At 41.2% G+C, this 18,575-nt stretch overlaps 1 protein-coding gene across 1 annotated transcript in view; it reads right to left on the bottom strand.

Moving 5' to 3' along the window:
• Positions 1-18,541, bottom strand: part of marchf5 (membrane-associated ring finger (C3HC4) 5) — an 84,713-nt gene extending 66,172 nt beyond the window's left edge. The window contains exon 1 of the mRNA XM_068002446.1: positions 18,070-18,541. Within this exon, the coding sequence (XP_067858547.1) occupies positions 18,070-18,122 (53 nt within the window). The 5' untranslated portion in view covers positions 18,123-18,541. The remainder of the gene's footprint in view (positions 1-18,069) is intronic.
• Between the last annotated feature and the right edge of the window lie 34 nt (positions 18,542-18,575).

Genomic DNA, 18,575 nt, shown 5'->3' with positions numbered 1-18,575 from the left:
CAGAGAATAGTGGTGAACGGTTGTTTTTCAGATTGGAGGGAGGTGTACAGTGGTGTTCCCCAGGGGTCAGTGCTGGGACCACTGCTTTTCTTGATATTTATTAACAACTTGGACTTGGGTGCACAGGGCACATTTTCAAAATTTGCCGATGACACAAAACTTGGTAGTGTAGTGAAGAGTGAGGAGGATGGTGATAGACTTCAAGAGGATATAGACAGGCTGGTGGAATGGGCGGACACGTGGTAAATGAAATTTAACGCAGAAAAATGCGAAGTGATACATTTTAGTAGGAAGAACGAGGAGAGGCAATATTAAGTAGAGGGCACAATTCTAAAAGGGGTACAGAGAGGACTGGGGGTATATGTGCACAAATCTTTGAAAGCGGCAGGGCAGGTTGAGAAAGCGGTCAAAAAAGCTTACGGGATCCTGGGCTTTATAAATAGAGGCACAGAGTACAAAAGCAAGGAAGTCACGATGAACCTTTATTAAGCACTGATTCGACCACAACTGGAGTATTGGGCACCGCACATTAGGAAAGATGTGAAGGCCTTAGAGAGGGTGCAGAAAAGATTTACTGGAATGATTCCACGGATGAGGGACTTCAGTTACGCGGATAGACTGGGGAAGCTGGGATTGTTCAGAACAGAGAACTTAGAACAGAGAAGGTTGAGAGGAGATTTGATAGAGATATTTAAAATCATGAAGGGTCTAGACAGGATAGAGAGAAACTGTTCCCACTGGCAGAAGGGTCAAAAACCAGAGGACATAGATTTAAAGGTGATTGGCAAAAGAACAAAGGTGACATGAAGAAAAATATTTTTAGGCAGCGAGTGGTTAGTTTCTGGAATGCAATGCCAGAGGTGGTGGACAAAGCAGATTCAATCGTGGCTTTCAAAAGGGGACTGGATAAGTACTTGAAAGGAAAAAATCTGCAGGGCTACAGGAATAGGGCAGGGGAGTGGGACTAGCTGGATTGCTCTTGCATACAGCCAGCGTGGACTTGATGGGCCGAATGGCCTCCTTCCGTGCTGTAATCTTTCTATGATTTTATGTTGGCCTTTATTGCAAGGGGGTTGGAGTACAAGAGTAAAGAAGTCTTACTACAATTGTACAGGGCTTTGGTGAGATCTCACCGGGGGTACAGTGTACAGTTTTGGTCTCCTTATCTAAGGAGGAATATACTTGCCTTCGAGGCGGTGCAATGAAGGTTCACTAGATTAATTCCTGGGACGAGAGAGTTGTCCTATGAGGCGAGGTTGTGTAGAATGGGCCTATACTCTCTGGAGTTGAGAAGAATGAGAAGTGATCTCATTGTAACATGTAAGATTCTGAGGGGGCTGGACAGGGTAGATGCGGAGAGGCTGTTTCCCCTGGCTGGAGAGTCTAGAACTAGCACAGGATCGGGGGTCGGCCATTTAAGACTGAAATGATGAGGAATTTCTTCATTGAGAGGGTTATGAATCTTTGGAATTCTCTACCTCAGAGGGCTGTGGATGCTGAGTCGTTGAGTATATTCAAGGCTGAGATAGATTTTTGGACTCTAGGGGAAATCAAGGAATACGGGGATCGGGCAGGAAAGTGGAGATGAGGTTGAAGATCAGTCATGATCTGTCTGAATGGAGGAGCAGGCTCGAGGGTCGTATGGCCTACTCCTGCTCCTATTTCTTATGTTCTTGTGTTCTATCAAAAAAAAACAATATTGCAGATTTGTATTAAGCAGCCAACATGATTAAGGTTTCATTATGATTCTTTGACAGTTTCGCGCTAATCATGTCTGCATTAGTATTCAAATTTTCATTGGTTCATACCAATTTGTTTACAGACATACTGAAATTATACTTTTTTTCAATTTGTAGATCATGCAAGCAGGTCAGTGAGCTCATTTTCAGTCTTTTTGTGGGCAGGCAAGTTTTGCAGCAGATATTTTAAAAACTGGCAGATCTCCCATGGCATTTCTCACAGTGATCGTCATTGATTTTTATAAGCACTCAAGAAGCTCAGAACAAAACAGTCTGCTTGATTGGTACCTCTTCTACTCGTCTAAACATCCCTCCAGTGTACTGTGGTTGCAATGTGTACTATCACAGGATGTACTGCAGCAACTCGGCAAGGTTCCTTCGGCAGCGCCTCCCAAACCTGCGACCTCCATCATCTAGAAGAAGAAAGGCCACAGGTGTATGGGAATACCATTACCTCCAAGTTTCCCTCCAAGTCACACCATCCTGACTTGGACATACATTGCCATTCCTTCATTATTCCTGTGTCAAAAAATCCTGGAACTCCCTAACAGCACTGTGGTAGTACCTTCATTACAAGGACTGCAATGGTTCAAGAAGGCGGCCCAACACCACTTTCTCAAGGGCATCTAGGATCGGCCTTGCCAGTGACACTCATAGCCCAAGAATTAATAACAGGGGTGTTATGCCAGTTACATATTCAGGAATAAAAACAGAAAATGCTGGAAATACTCAGCAGGTATATATTGAGGGATACTAATTTATCAAGATTAGGGACAGCTCTGGGACCTGGGAAGGAGGTGTGGGGCCTGGCAGTACTGAGTCATAGAGTCATACGGCACGGATAGAGGCCCTTCGGCTCACTGAGATGGGGTGTCAGAGTCCAGCAGTGTCTTGTTAGGGTCTGGAAGCACAGGGTTGTGGAGGGATCTCGGGCCTTTAAAAGAAAAAAAGACTTGCATTTATGTAGCGCCTTTCACAACCTCGGGACGTTCCAAAGCACTTTACAGCCAATTAAGTACTTTTGAAGTGTAGTTGCTGTTGTAATGAAGGAAACGGGGTGGAAAGATCCCACAAACAGCAATGTGATAACAACCAGATAATCTGTTTTTTTTTTAAAAAGGTGTTGGTTGTGGAATAAATATTGGCCAAGACACTGGAAAGAACTCCCCTGCTCGTCTTCGAAATAGTGGCATAGGATCTTTTGCGCCCACCTGAGCAGGCAGGCGGGGCCTCGGTTTAATGTCTCATCCGAAAGGCGGCATCTCAGACAGTGCAGCACTCACTCACGACTGCACTGAAGTGTCAGCCTAGATTGTATGCTCAAGTCTTGAGTGGGACTTGAACCCATAACCTTTTGACTCAGAGGCGAGGGTGCAACCCTCTGGGCCATGGCTGACACTTTGACAATCAATAAATGCTAAACAATGAATCATAGTACCCTTAGTACTACTTATCCCCACCTACGTCCCACTACAAGGCTGGATAGAAATCTGGCAAAAACCTGTGGCACTCTGCATGGAAAATGTGGGGGGGGGGGGATGAGGTGGGCAGCAGACATTGGTTTTACTGGAGGTTGCTGGTGTCTAGCAATATTCGGGGGAGCAGGGTCAAACAGGAGAATGGGTCCCAAACTCCCATTGGCCCCTTTCAAACCATCAGGCCCAATCTCCACCGTGTTCCCGCCTGTGGATCTCATCCGCCAATCCATCTGGAGCCCCTTTTGCGTCCTCAGCTACCCTTCCTCTACCACTTTTTCTTCATCGACCAGTTCCTATCTTTATGTTCTTGGTTTAAAGAATGCAAGTGTAAATTTTCTACTTCTTAAAACTGACGGAAAATCACAGGCTGGGGGCATTTAATTTCTTAATATGCACTGCCTGCGTGTGCCAGGAGCCCAGAAGCAGAAAATTTAGTGTACTATGAGTTTTCTGACTTATACAGTCTTCAATGCAGATATTTCCACAAACAAAAATTACCTAATAAAATGCTCAAAAGTTCATTTCTGCAGTTTCTAAGTTTTTATGTATACATAAAAATTCTTTGAAGCTGAAAAATAGTTCAAGTAGTAAAAAAAAATTAACTGAATTTTCAAACGCAATAGTAATTATTCTCTATGAATATCTCTGTCTTTTAAACTAAGAAACCACCATCACAAGTGCTTCTATTAAGAGGTGCTCCAGTTCACAGGCGTTGTCTGTTAATAGACTTAAGTAAATGCCAACCTTGCCTCAAATAAAAGCTTTGATAACTCTATCTTTAGGTTTCTTTCAAAGTCTTTTACAATAGGCAAAAAACTCTCAAATCTTCACAGGATGAGGAAACAAATCCTGCTGATGCAAATCGGGTCAACTTCGGCAAGTATGTTGATAACACTCAGCTCTATTTCTCCACCACCTCTCTGGACCCCTTCACTACTTCTGTGATGTCAGACCGTTTGACCAACCTGCAGCCTTGGCTGAGCCATAATTTCGTCCAGCTAAATATTGTGACGTGCAAAGGCGATATATAAAACCACTTGTTGTTGATTACACTTCTGGTTCTGACAATCATAATATAGTTCCCAATGCTGATAGTTATAACACATGCTTCATGGCAAAGGTCAAATCATTCCATAAGCCTTTTACAGTTTCAGCTACTGTAAGTTGCACTAGTATGGGACAAATAACAAGTTTGAGAGATGGAAGCTTTTTTATTTTAAAGAAAGGTTAAAAGCAATGAAAACTGTGTGACTGGTATAATTTGTTTTAGCTACAGGATCTATCCTGTACCTCTCCCACATCTTCAGAAAGCAGAAAAACATCACAACCTCAGACTTCATTTCAATGTTTAACCAATAAGCACACTTCTTGAATACAGATGAAAAAGTGAATACAGTAATATTTCAAATACTTAGCTTAGATATTATAATAACCATCTCCTCAAATGAAGAACTATAAATGGTTACAATATTTATGCTAAACTATTATTTTGTAGTTAACCATTGTTCATTCTATAGTCTTTCCAACTACAGAAACGAAACAGGCCCAATCTATGTTCCTGAAGGTAACAACTGATCCGACTCAACTCAGCTTGTTGAACAGCTCAATTCATTAAACATGCCCATAAACAGCTGACAGGGCTTCCTGGATTTGAATAACTACATTCAAAAGTATCTGCTAATCATACACATAGTTCAGCAAATCACAGTGCGCATCTGCTCAAAAACAGCTTGGCTTCTCGATCAAGCTTTGGAGCCTGCCGACAAACATTGGTTTTGAGCAAGACTGCAGATACAATTCTGACTGCAGCCGGTTTTTAAACTTATGTCTTGTGATCAAGTTAAAGGGACTGCTACAAATCTAAGACTAGACAAAAGTACTTCATTTTTGGCACAAAGACCAGTCAGTCTGCATTACATTCACATTCAAAATATTCACTGAGTAGCTGAGCAATACAGGAAAGTCCCAGGTACCATTCTCAATCTGTGCTGAATTAGCTTGACCTGAGCTGGAGCGGTGACAAGGACAACAACTGATCTCAGTGCCCGGAATATCAGATAAAGTTTTTGCTCCTGTTTGCCATCTAGTAATCCAGGTTAGATGTGCACTTGTGGACATCTGGCGAACACAGCATCAGGCTTAGCTAGGATGCCTCCTGCAGTTGAATAGTCTGTCAACGCTCACTCTCAATGTTCACATGTGAGCAACCACCAATTGGTGGGCACCTGCATCTGTGCAACCATAATCCAAGGGGTCAATGCCTTCAGGAGGTGGGGGAAGAAAACTGGCAAGGAAGATTTTGTTTTCAAATTATTGGAAACACATTTCTATTGCATTGTTTCAATGTTCAAAAATAAAGCCTGTTATGAAGGATTATGTATATTTTAAAGTGTGACTTAAAAAGTGGCTGTTCTATCCAAAACCTAATTTTTATTAGAGTCTGTTTTTGCAGATATTTAATTTTTTCTTCAGGAGATTACCATTTGTGTCCTGCATTTATAGGTTTCAATAACACTACATTAGTTGCTACATATTGTGAAGTTAAGAGATCATAAGGTCGCTGAAACCTAAAACTGTGTTAAAAAAAAATCAAACTCCCACAGCAAAAGCAAGCCGTTAGTAACAACATGTGAGTTTTGCTGTCAGTTATTTTAGTTACCTTTTGGCTCCAGTTATATTGTGCTACTAGTTAGTCCATTTTTTTAAATTATAGGAGAGCATCGACAGGAGCATCCGCTGTTTCATGACATTAATAAGAAATTGCAGCAAGTTTCTAAAAAGTGTTCAGAAGTCCAATTCAAATGACACAAGATGGTCTCCTGGATAGAATCTCACATCCTTTGTATTAGTGCATTCTAGAGACAGATTAGGACCCATTTCATACTGAAACTTACCCCTAATTTATTTTACATGAAATAACACATCAGGGTGGCACAAAGATTGCTCCAATGCTACTGCAGCTTCCTCGTGACAAAGTAATTGAACCACCAAAAACAGATTAACTGGTCATTCAGTTTATTGTTGTTTGTAGGATTTTGCTGTGATTTTGCAAATTGGTTGCTGCATTTACCCACATAACAATGGTAACTGTGCTAGATGAGTAATTCATTAGTTGTGAAGCAGCTGGAATGTCCTGGAAACACAACAGCATGCCACATAAATGTAATGTTCTTTATTTTCACATGCTATAGAACTTCAAAAAAAAGTTGATACAAGAATATTGTAGAAACAGAGTTGCCTCTGCTATTTTGATAGTTGAAAAGAGATGTAAATGTGTTTACTTTGGCTGCAAAGGCAAAGAACCCTTCACCCTAGTCAACCACATTGTCACCAAGAAGCTGATAAGTGCAAAATAAAATACATTCAGGAAGGTTGGGGTTCCACTGTATATTAGTTGATGGATTGGCATTTGTGTGTGCAAATAGTGCACCTCTTTATATAAACTGAGCTAAAAATAACAACCCAAAGTTCCTACTCCTCCCCGACACCCGTCCCCCCAATGCCCTCACTCAGTTTAGTCACAAAATTTCTACCTTTATACTTAATTATCATGGGGTTTAATTTACAAAAAATGGCATGTTTGAATGATTTTGGATCCAGTGCAGCTACTACTCAGGGATTAAAACTGATCTTTGCTCTTTTGGTCACATAATTCACTCCAGCTGCTTTAAGTGCTATTGCACATTGGCTGAATACCAAAGAGCCTTGCATCAACTGGCTTTTTGTGCACTTGGGCATCAGATCAAACTTCTGACACCCGAGTTATCCTACCACTTTTCACATTGATGTGCACTCAAAAATCGCTGCGTTCACACACAAATGCAGAATGAAGCCTAAGTCGCCAAATATTACTACTGTTCATATCTACTGAAGTTATTTAGAAAACACATTTAGGGATGAATATGTACAAGCTGTCGCAAACTGACACGTCAAAGCAACAAAGAGTCCAAAAATGGCCACAAGATAAAGTACATAAAACATAAAAATAGAGAAATTGTAAAACAAAGAATGCAGAATAAACTCTCCAATATACAAGAAAGTACAGGGCCACAAAATACTCTGCAGTCCACCTGGCTGGTTACAAAGACTAAAATAAGCACCCACTCCCTCAAATACCTACCCAAATCTCCTGTAACTTTTTCCAAGTTATCTGCATCCACCATCTCCCTCGGCAGACTCCTCCGCACATTCATCATCCTTTGCGCAAAGTAATTAAATCTAAACTGTCTGTGCACCTTTCTGTTTCCAAGTTCAAGCCTGTGCCCCCTTAAGGATTCTGAATACCTCCCCAGAGCCTTTTCTCCAGAGTAAAAAATAGTAGGCACTTCAACATCTCCTCATAGCTAAGATGCCTCAGAGAATCAGTTTGGTTACCCTTTTCTGCACTGCCTCTAATGCCTGGACATCATGGTTATGGTAAGGTGACCAGACATAAAAAACCTACAAGGGGATTATAGACAGGCTGGGTGAGTGGGCGGAGATTTGGCAGATGCAATACAATATTGGAAAATGTGAGGTTATGCACTTTGGCAGGAAAAATCGGAGAGCAAGTTATTATCTTAATGGCAAGAAACTGGAAAGTGCTGCAGTACAAAGGGATCTGGGGGTCCTAGTGCAAGAAAATCAAAAAGTTAGTTTGCAGGTGCAGCAGGTGATCAAGAAGGCCAACGGAATGTTGGCGTTTATTGCTAGGGGGATAGAATATAAAAACAGGGAGGTATTGCTGCAGTTATATAAGGTATTGGTGAGACCGCACCTGGAATACTGCATACAGTTTTGGTCTCCATACTTAAGAAAAGACATACTTGCTCTCGAGGCAGTACAAAGAAGGTTCACTCGGTTAATCCCGGGGATGAGGGGGTGGACATATGAGGAGAGGTTGAGTAGATTGGGACTCTACTCATTGGAGTTCAGAAGAATGAGAGGCGATCTTATTGAAACATATAAGATTGTGAAGGGGCTTGATCGGGTGGATGCGGTAAGGATGTTCCCAAGGATGGGTGAAACTAGAACTAGGGGGCATAATCTTAGAATAAGGGGCTGCTCTTTCAAAACTGAGATGAGGAGAAACTTCTTCACTCAGAGGGTAGTAGGTCTGTGGAATTTGCTGCCCCAGGAAGCTGTGGAAGCTACATCATTAAATAAATTTAAAACAGAAATAGACCGTTTCCTAGAAGTAAAGGGAATTAGGGGTTACGGGGAGCGGGCAGGAAATTGGACATGAATTTAGATTTGAGGTTAGGATCAGATCAGCCATGATCTTATTGAATGGCGGAGCAGGCTCGAGGGGTCGATTGGCCTACTCCTGCTCCTATTTCTTATGTTCTAAATGTAAACTGTACGCGAGGTGTGGTCGCACCAACTCCTTGTACAGGTAGACTCATCTCCTGGGATTTGTATTCTTATCCTTTCAACTATACATCCCAAGATTCAGTTAGATTTCCTTACTGTTTCTACACACTTCATTTAATTGAACTATCCACTAATACCTTCATGCTACTGAAACACAACATTGCTCAATAAGACAACACTCACATCTTCACTATTTTGTATCATTTATTAAGCACTTACTGCACAGAGATACGAGTACTAAATTTTGCTTGCACATTCAATATATACTGATAACAGTATATAAGGAAATCTGATATGGGAGATGGGATGATTTAGTTATCATTGTGCTATATTAACCCTATACAAGACTGAAAAATATGGTCTTTGATTTTGAGGAGAAAAGGTGCAACAAAACAATCAAGAAACAATTTTTCAGTATCTTTACAAAAAGGAATATGAATAAATCGCATCTAAATAAGTGAAAATAAAATTTAAGCTGAAGTAACAACTAAAAATATTACCATAAAATAAACATTTGACCATTAAAAAAAGTTAACACTGATTTCTTTACATCCCTAAAATTGAGAGTGCAAGTCTGTTGAAATTGAAACTAGCTCTACGAGCAGAAAATGCAATAAGCTTTTTTCTTCCTAAAAGTAAGTTAGACTGCCAACTGCTGTACTTAAGGTGAAAAGCTAACAGTCTTCCTTCCCGATCAATTACATATTATGGAGAAACTGGCAGTAGGGGAAACTCCAGTTTTGGTGATAGTTGCATGGCTGCTTCATTCATAAATACACCCAGTTCAAATACGAACACCAACCTACACTTTAACCTTTAAGCTCTTTAGCATGTTTGCCACCTCAGAGAGCAATGAAGAAATGGTCCCAATAGCCTTCACAAAAAAGAAATCAATTACGACACAAAATCAGCCAAATCTAAAGAATCCTGAGACTTTAATGACAGCAATGTCTCGTGATTCAGAAATTTGAGGAACTATTTAATAAATCTGAAATTTGCCTAGCAACATTCTGGGAACTGCCTCCAATATCAGGAATGGAGACTTTAGAAACCATCATCAAAAATCAGAAGACTCCAATTTCAGCCAATATATACCAATATAATCCTTGAAAAAAAACCAGCTGATTAGTAGGTCACCAATGTTGAACAATAGAGACCAACATAAGATTAGAATATACTAGCAACTCTCTTGTGGTGCTGCTCACGGTAGGTCAGAGGATACATTGTTTTATAAAAACAGGGGCATTGTACCATGTAATGCATAATGTATTATTATACCGTTATAAACTTTAGTCATGTGCAATTTGATTGGCCCCTTAATGCCACAAAGTCTAATTATTAAATAAACAGAGACTCTGTTGGGTCATTGAGTTTATTATTGTTTGATCAGGGAACTTTGCAAGTTAGAATGTGCTCATCAGTTTCAGGCTGGAGGTTAGAAATGTAGGCCAGAAGCACCCAGAATTTTAAGATTGTTTTGCTTCTGTAACAAAGTGCAACATTAGAGTCTAACCTAGAGGACAGCAAGCTTAAATCCTAGCCACGGCTGACATATTTTCAATGTTTGTGTGTGAGTTACCCCACTCTCACTGGGTGAGTTTTACCAGTTTCACTGGGTGAGTTTTACTGCTTCTCAGCCAGGTTGGTACGTGACACTGAAAGGAAAGAGAAAAATTTGCCTTGTAGAAAAATAACTTCCATTAGAATTCTTAGTATCGATAATAGCTGTACAAAATTGCCTTCTTCACCTGGTTGGAAACATTTTCTTTTGCTTAACCTTTTACAGGTACGTATTTTAAATTGATTTAACAAAGAACCACTTAAGTTGTACCTGTAGACAGTTACTGTTCGAAATTAATTAAATTCATCCAAATTTTGGCCCAAAGCAAGTATCTACGTGTACAACATCTAGAAACAAGATAACTTAATGTACATGCATGGAAACAACTGTCAACACTAAAAGACTGAATTACTCCACTATCACATAAACAGCAGGTGGTCTATACAGCTTTGTACAGATTCCAGCTACTCCTACTTATGAAGTTTTGACGTCATTACAGCAGAGTTTTAGAACACACAATCAACTACAATTTAAAGCTACACGAGCCCCCAATTTTTTTTGAACTAAGCAATGTGAAACCTGAAGGCCAATGCATTTAAAAAAAAACAACCAGACATGAAATTTTGAAGATACAACTGTTCTAGTTTATCTATAAGGAAAGTCCACAGAAGTACTTTTAGTCCACAGTACTCCCTTTATCTCACCAATTTTCTTAATTTGTCTCTTGAATCTTCCAAATTCTAGCTGTGATGCAGTTCTATGGGCAGCTGTAACCCTCCAATACCTCTTTTATTGTGCAAGTGTCACCAGGCTTTCTGACCTGCTACTTGGCTGACATCACAGCCAACACTTCCTCAAATGTAAGGAATCTTACAACACCAGGTTATAGTCCAACAATTTTATTTTAAAATCACAAGCTTTCAGAGATTATCCCCTTAGTCAGGTGAGTGAGTGAATAAGAGGTTCTCAAATCGCATATCTTATATTAGGCTGGGACACCATCACACCAATCAAAGGCGTCGTTGGTGTTCAGACAGGTTAGCCACGGAAAACAGTAGGTCCCAGTATGCTGAATACACATTGTGTCAAATTACACAGACAGAGAGAAAGAGACCCAAAAGGCAGAGAGAGAGAGAGAATATTAAAAACAGATAACTTTTTTTTCCCCCTCACTGGTGGGGTTACGTGTAGCGTGACATGAACCCAAGATCCTGGTTGAGGCCGTCCTCATGGGTGCGGAACTTGGCTATCAATTTCTGCTCGATGATTTTGCGTTGTCGTGTGTCTCGAAGACCGCCTTGGAAAACGCTTACCCGAAGATCGGTGGCTGAATGTCCTTGACTGCTGAAGTGTTCCCCGACTGGGAGGGAACCCTCCTGTCTGGCGATTGTTGCGCGGTGTCCGTTCATCCGTTGTCGCAGTGTCTGCATGGTCTCGCCAATGTACCATGCTCCGGGGCATCCTTTCCTGCAACGAATGAGGTAGACAACGTTGGCCGAGTCACAGGAGTATGAACCACGCACCTGGTGGGTGGTGTCCTCTCGTGTGATGGTGGTATCCGTGTCGATGATCTGGCATGTATATATTGTATATATAGATTTTCATAAGGCCTTTGATAAGGTGTCTCGCAAGAGGCTTGTTAGAAAAATTCAGGCATATTACATTGAACGTGCAGCACAGAAACAAGCCATTCGGTCCAAGTGATCTGTGCTGGTGTTTATGTTCCACAAGAGCATCATCCCACCCTACTTCATCCAACCCCATCTGCATATCCTTCTAGTCCTTTCTCCTTCATGTATTTATCTAGCGTCCCCTTAAAGGCATCTATGCTATTCGTCTCAACTACTTCACGTGTTGGCAAATTCTACATTCTAACCACTTTCCGGGTAAATAAGTTTCTTCTGAATTCTATATTGGGTTTATTAGTGACTATCTTACATTCATGAGCCCTAGTTTTGGACTTCCCCACAAGTGGAAACATCTTTTCTACATCTACCGTATGAAACCCCTTCATAATTTTACCTCTATCAGGTCACCCCATTCTGCTACTTATCCCCTAACACCACATGCTCTGACCTTAGTCATGAGTCTATTGTGTGGTACTTTATTGAAGGCCTTTTGAAAATCTAAGTATATTACATCTATTGCATTATCCTTGTCTACGCTTTCTGTTACTTCAAATAATTCAGTAAGGTTGGTCAAGCATGACCTTCCCTTTTGAAATCCGTATTGACTACTCTAGATGTTTTTCTATTAAATCTTCAAGTAAATATTCCATTATTTTTCCTACCACCGACATTAAGCCTATAGTTCTCTGGACTTGTTTTAGCTCCCTTCTTTAAATATAGGAATAACATAAGCTGTCCGCCAGTCCTCTAGCACTATACGTTTTCTAATTAATTTTTGTAAATATATAATAGTGCCTCTACTATCTCTTCCCAATCATATGAGAAAATGTAGCAACTTAATAGTAACTTAGCTGACAGACAGGAAACAAAGAACTAGCAAATAGATAGTGCTTGGATTGGAGAAGGGTTGGAAAGGGTGTATCCCAATATACCATGATGTGGAGATGCCGGTGATGGACTGGGGTGGACAAAAGTAAGGAATCTTACAACACCAGGTTATAGTCCAACAGTTTTATTTGAAAATCACAAGCTTTCGGAGGCTTTCTCCTTCGTCAGGTGAGTGTGGGATTCCATGAAAGGTACCACATATATAGTCAGAGAACAATGCCTGGTGATTACAGATAATCTTTCCAACTGCTCGTTATCAAGGCAATCAAAGGAGTTGAATAGTGTTCAGACAGAGAGACATTACATACAGGACTACTGAATATACAAACGGTCAGAACCCAAAGACAGACAGAGAGAGAGAGAGAGAGAGAGAGAGAGGGAGACATCCGAAAGGAAGAGAGAGAGAGAGAGAGAAAGAGAGAATGACCAGTTGTATTAAAAACAGATAACTCTTTTTTTCGCTGGTGGGGTTACGTGTAGCGTGACATGAACCCAAGATCCCGGTTGAGGCCGTCCTCATGGGTGCGGAACTTGGCTATCAATTTCTGCTCGACGATTTTGCATTGTCGTGTGTCTCGAAGGCCGCCTTGGAGAACGCTTACCCAAAGATCGGTGGCTGAATGTCCTTGACTGCTGAAGTGTTCCCCGACTGGGAGGGAACCCTCCTGTCTGGCGATTGTTGCGCGGTGTCCGTTCATCCGTCGTCGCAGTGTCTGCATGGTCTCGCCAATGTACCATGCTCCGGGGCATCCTTTTCTGCAACGTATGAGGTAGACAACGTTGGCCGAGTCACAGGAGTATGAACCATGCACCTGGTGGGTGGTGTTCTCTCGTGTGATGGTGGTATCTGTGTCGATGACCTGGCATGTCTTGCAGAGGTTGCCGTGGCAGGGTTGTGTGGTGTCGTGGTTGCTGTTCTCCTGAAAGCTGGGCAATTTGCTGCGAACTATGGTCTGTTTGAGGTTGGGTGGCTGTTTGAAGGCGAGTAGTGGAGGCGTGGGGATGGCCTTAGCGAGGTGTTCGTCGTCATCGATGACATGTTGAAGGCTGTGGAGAACATGGCGTAGTTTCTCCGCTCCGGGGAAGTACTGGACGACGAAGGGTACTCTGTTGGTTGCGTCCCGTGTTAGTCTTCTGAGGAGGTCTATGCGATTTTTCGCTGTGGCCCGTCGGAATTGTCGATCGACGAGTCGAGCGTCATATCCCGTTCTTACGAGGGCGTCTTTCAGCGTCTGTAGGTGTCCATCGCATTCCTCCTCGTCTGAGCAGATCCTGTGTATTCACAGGGCCTGTCCATAGGGGATGGCCTCTTTGACGTGGTTAGGGTGGAAGCTGGAAAAGTGGAGCATCGTGAGGTTGTCCGTGAGCTTGCGGTAGAGTGAGGTGCTGAGGTGCCCGTCTTTGATGGAGATTTAGAATAGTTAGAGGAGGAAGGACCACTCAGGAAAGAGACCGTGCTGGGTCTACTTTTGTTCTTGTTATATATAGATGATTTGGACTTCAGGAAGACAGAAGGCTTGTGGAATAGACAGATGCAATTTAAAGTGGATAAGTTTGAACTAACACATTTTGGGAGGAAAAATAAAGTACAGGAGTATAAACTCAATGGAAAGATGTTGAAAGGTGTGTATGAACAAAGAGATATAGGGATTCAAATAAATCATTCCCTGAAAGTATGACTGCAGGTCGATAAAGCTATTTTAAATTTTATAAATTAGGGTATTGGGTACAAGAGTAAAGAAGTAATAATAAATTTGTACAAAACATGGTTCGGCCACAGTTACAGTATTCTTTGCAGTTTTGTGTGCTCCATTACAGAAAGGACATTATAGCCATTGAGAACATACATCATAGATTCACTGGGATGCTGCCAGGGATGAGAAACTATAATTTCAAGGAGACAGCAATTGCTGAACCCCACACCTCCAACTCGTGAAATCACCACTGGTATAATGTTTGGTGGACATTTATTATCCAGCTAATAATACCAAAAAATTACCAGTGATTTTACAATGATGATCTAATGTAAAATGCAGTTCCTCATGGTGGGGCATCCTATAATTAATACAAAGGACCCTGACAAATTTGAAATTTGGAAGATCATTCACATGTCAAGACATCAGGAAAAAAGTCCTGAACTATAAGTTACATATTGTGAAAAACCTCCACAATCTTAAAATGCTACTTTTATGTTATCACATCCCACCCTTTGTACCATATTTTATTATCCAAAAATTCTCACTTCACATTAGTCTAAACTAGCCAAGTGGCAATAAACCAATCCATCTGCACCAGAAAGTAGCAGGACACAAGTTGACTCTACAATTTCCAAAGTGGCAAGTCATCAGTTACTTAAGGCAGGAAGGATTAATTTGGGCCCATCATTAGAGAGGAACCGGGTTAACCCAATGCCACCAGAACAAAAACATCACTACAAGTGCCCCCCTCAGGAGGAGGGCACCACTAATATATGACTAGCATAACTGTTCCATCCAAACTTAGATATGTACAAATAAAAAATGCTGAATCACAATCTGGTTTGTTTTGTCAACGATACAATTAACATCCTGCAGTGTCCACTGGTTGCGTGAGACCTCAAGCACATGATCCCTCTCCAGAGCCACCAGGGTACACACAAAGCTGCAAAAGAGAGGCAAGCAATTGGAGCAACCCTCCCCACAGATCCGACACATCTTGGACCTATGAATGGTGGTTTTGATCAGGCCCAGGAGTGGACCCACGAGGAGGCTCTCCTAGTTGCCTGCTCCCCTACGCGTCGGGCGGCCAAAGACTACTGTATGTGATGGACTAAAATTTAGCCAGAAATCGAGGGGCTGGCCCTTTAAATAGTAAATGAGGGGCTGCAACCTCTGGCACTGCAAATAAATATGAAAAACATTTTCCTTCAGGCCACAGAATGTACACACAGCCCAGTTGTCTATAAAGTGGCTTAGGAGGACATTGTCAACCACCGCTGTCCAACTCTCCATCCCAGGTCCCCAATGACGCAGGGGAGGATCCCCGAATATAAGACTTCTATTAGGGACACTTGCCTCCGCCAGTCAGCAAGATATTTCACCATGGCATGCCCAGGAAAGCAGGAAGGCAAGAGAAGAAACCAAAAGGGAAAATTTAAAATAATTAAATTTAAGTCTCTTGTGCATCTCCTAGCAGCTAGTTGTAGTGCAAAAACTAACAATGGTGGGAGTAGGCCACCTGAACATGGCATTGAAGAAAAACTGTAATGAAGTATTCTTTAAAAAAATAAACAAAAGAAACCTCCAGTCTCAAACACTGCCAATTATTGTTGCTTTTCAGTGCTCCCAAGTATTAATTTACTCCATTAAACTTGCTACCATTTAAAATATTTTGCATCTGCTTCTTTCCAAATATTTCTGCAACATTAGTATTACTAAAATATTCTACTTAAATACATGTTTAAATCAAGTACTTCAGTTCAGAACCACCAAACTTAAATAATGGTACAGCCTTTCCAGAACTTGTCAATGTTTATCAGATTCCTCATTTTAGTTCTCAGCTTAGTGGAAGACCCAGGATCATAGCATAAAGAATAGAATTTTGCAGCACAGGAGGCCGCCATTTGGCCCATCGGGCATTTGCAAGCTCTCTGAAAAAGCTATCCGCTTTCCCACTTTTCTTTTATTGATTCTGCCACCACTGTTTCTGGTAGGGTATTCCAAGCCCCAACAACCCTCTACATAAAAAGATTCTCCTAACCTCCCACTTTGTTCTATTGATTATCTTAAATTTATGCCTCCACTTCCAGTGGGAAGGGGGGGGGGGGGCAGTGGGATTAAGATTTTGATTGCTCTAACCAAGAGTTGGCAGATACAATGGACTGAACGACCTCTGACTGTGCTGTAAACTCCTATGGTTCTTCAATGCTTCCACCAGTGGATATCTGTAACTGACCAAAAGGAGACGCATGAAAGCAGTGTGGAGTGACTCCTACAGTGGGTGGCTCCCCTCATCACCATAGCAACCAGTGAGTGACTCATTATATAGGAAATTATTAGCAATTGTGCATAATATCACTTCACTGTATAGCCTGTTGGTACTCTTTGAGCTGCACTACCATGCTCAAATAGTTAACTGCCCAACTGGAAAACATTTTTGATCTGGGGACAAATTTCCTTGATACAATGTTGAAGAAAAACAGGGACTTGCATTTGTATAGTGCTTCTCACATCCCCAGAACATGCCAAAGCACTTCACGGCCAATTAATTTTGAAGTGTATTCACTCTTGCTGCGTAGGCAAACAGTGCAGCCAATTTGCAAACAAGAACAGTAAATGACATAAATGGCCAGTTAATCTGTTTTGGAGTGTGTGTGTGTGTGTGTGTGTTTAGTTTCTAAACTATTGACAAACAATATTGTTCTAGACTGTTGGACCAAAACACTTCGACAATACAAGCAGAAGGCAAAAATTATTATTCCACTACCATACATAACTGACTTCAGTTAGCATAAAAAAATACTTAACAACTACAAATCAGGCTTGTTGGAATGTTGTTCAATCATCTTTAGCCCATGAAATTAAAGTGATCAAACTAATGTACAAATTATAGCTTGACTTCACCAAATTCACCAAAACATTTTTTCACTGCGCTTTGATTGGGTTAAGTGTTGATTGGCATCAACACATTTCAATAAACTTGAAGATTCAGATGATCCTAAGTGGTCATAACTGACTAAAAAGACAGTTATCCACATATCTAATGAAAATGGCACTCTCTAGTATGTAATTTAATGGACAATAAGATTCCCTAAATGTCAAGTATCAAATATGTTAATAGTAATAGAAACTTAGTTCTACAAATTTACTTTAAATGTAAATTAACTGTTTTAATATAAATATTAAAATGAGTATGTAGAAAATAATGTTTCCCTAAAAAGTGATACAAAATGATACTGAATAGTAGCAACTGTTTACAATTTTTTATAATTATAAACTCTCAAGTATAAACCTGTACAATACCATTCGGTCAAGAACGTATTACCAGAATCATAAGATGAACATAAATTCCATTTTCTTCCCACTGATTATAAAGTTTTAATAAAAAAATAATCATAAAATATACACAGTGCAATATTTATACTAAATATGAATTTCCAGTACTTAGAGTTTTTTTTCTTTTTATGAATAATTTGTTTTTGTCCGTGAGCGATCAACTAGTAAAATAAAAACAAACACTCTTCCAAGATCAAAAGCATGGCATCAAATTGAATATAGGGACTGATCACTTAACCCAATCAAAGCGCATAGCTTCGCCCTCAAATGCATGAGCTGATCCCTTCTGAACCGAAAAAGGCAGCGAATATAACTTGGCTTGACAGGGCCCTGGGCCGCAGGCGGACACATCCTTATCAGTTATCTGAATTACTCATGGTTACTACTCACCTATCAAGTTGCGGTTGCGCTGAAACAGCCGTGAGATCCGCGCCGCCTGACATTTTCCAGGAATCCGCTACTTTTATTTGCGTTCACTGCGTTTTATTTGAGGAGGTTCATGTAAAGGCTTCAACTAGGCCTCGCTTCAGGCCTTAAACCACACCGCGATTTGCTAGGAATGTTTCAGCGAACAAAAACAAAACCTCAGTGCGAACAAACCTGAGGGAGGCGGGAGGGAAAGGGGGGGGTTGGCGGCGGGGGGGGGGTGGGGGGTGGGGGGTGAAGCTGAAGAACCGCGTCAGGAAAAACGCTCTCAACTTTACAGCCCCCGGGGGGCAAACACGCATTCAACTTTTTTTTTTCTTTACCTCCCTCGCCGATTTTTAAAACCCCCCGTGTTTGTTTCAAAACACAAATTACGACTTCCGAGCTACGGCCTCCATTCACTGACTGTGAGGTAATAATAATAGCGCTGAGCCAACCGGAAGTGCGCGCTCCGCCACACACCCTTATGC

This window comes from Heptranchias perlo, chromosome 21 (assembly GCF_035084215.1).
Source record: "Heptranchias perlo isolate sHepPer1 chromosome 21, sHepPer1.hap1, whole genome shotgun sequence".
Taxonomy (NCBI): Eukaryota; Metazoa; Chordata; class Chondrichthyes; order Hexanchiformes; family Hexanchidae; genus Heptranchias; species Heptranchias perlo.
Note: the sequence above shows the minus strand (reverse complement) of the source record. Positions and strands in the feature narration are given on the sequence as shown.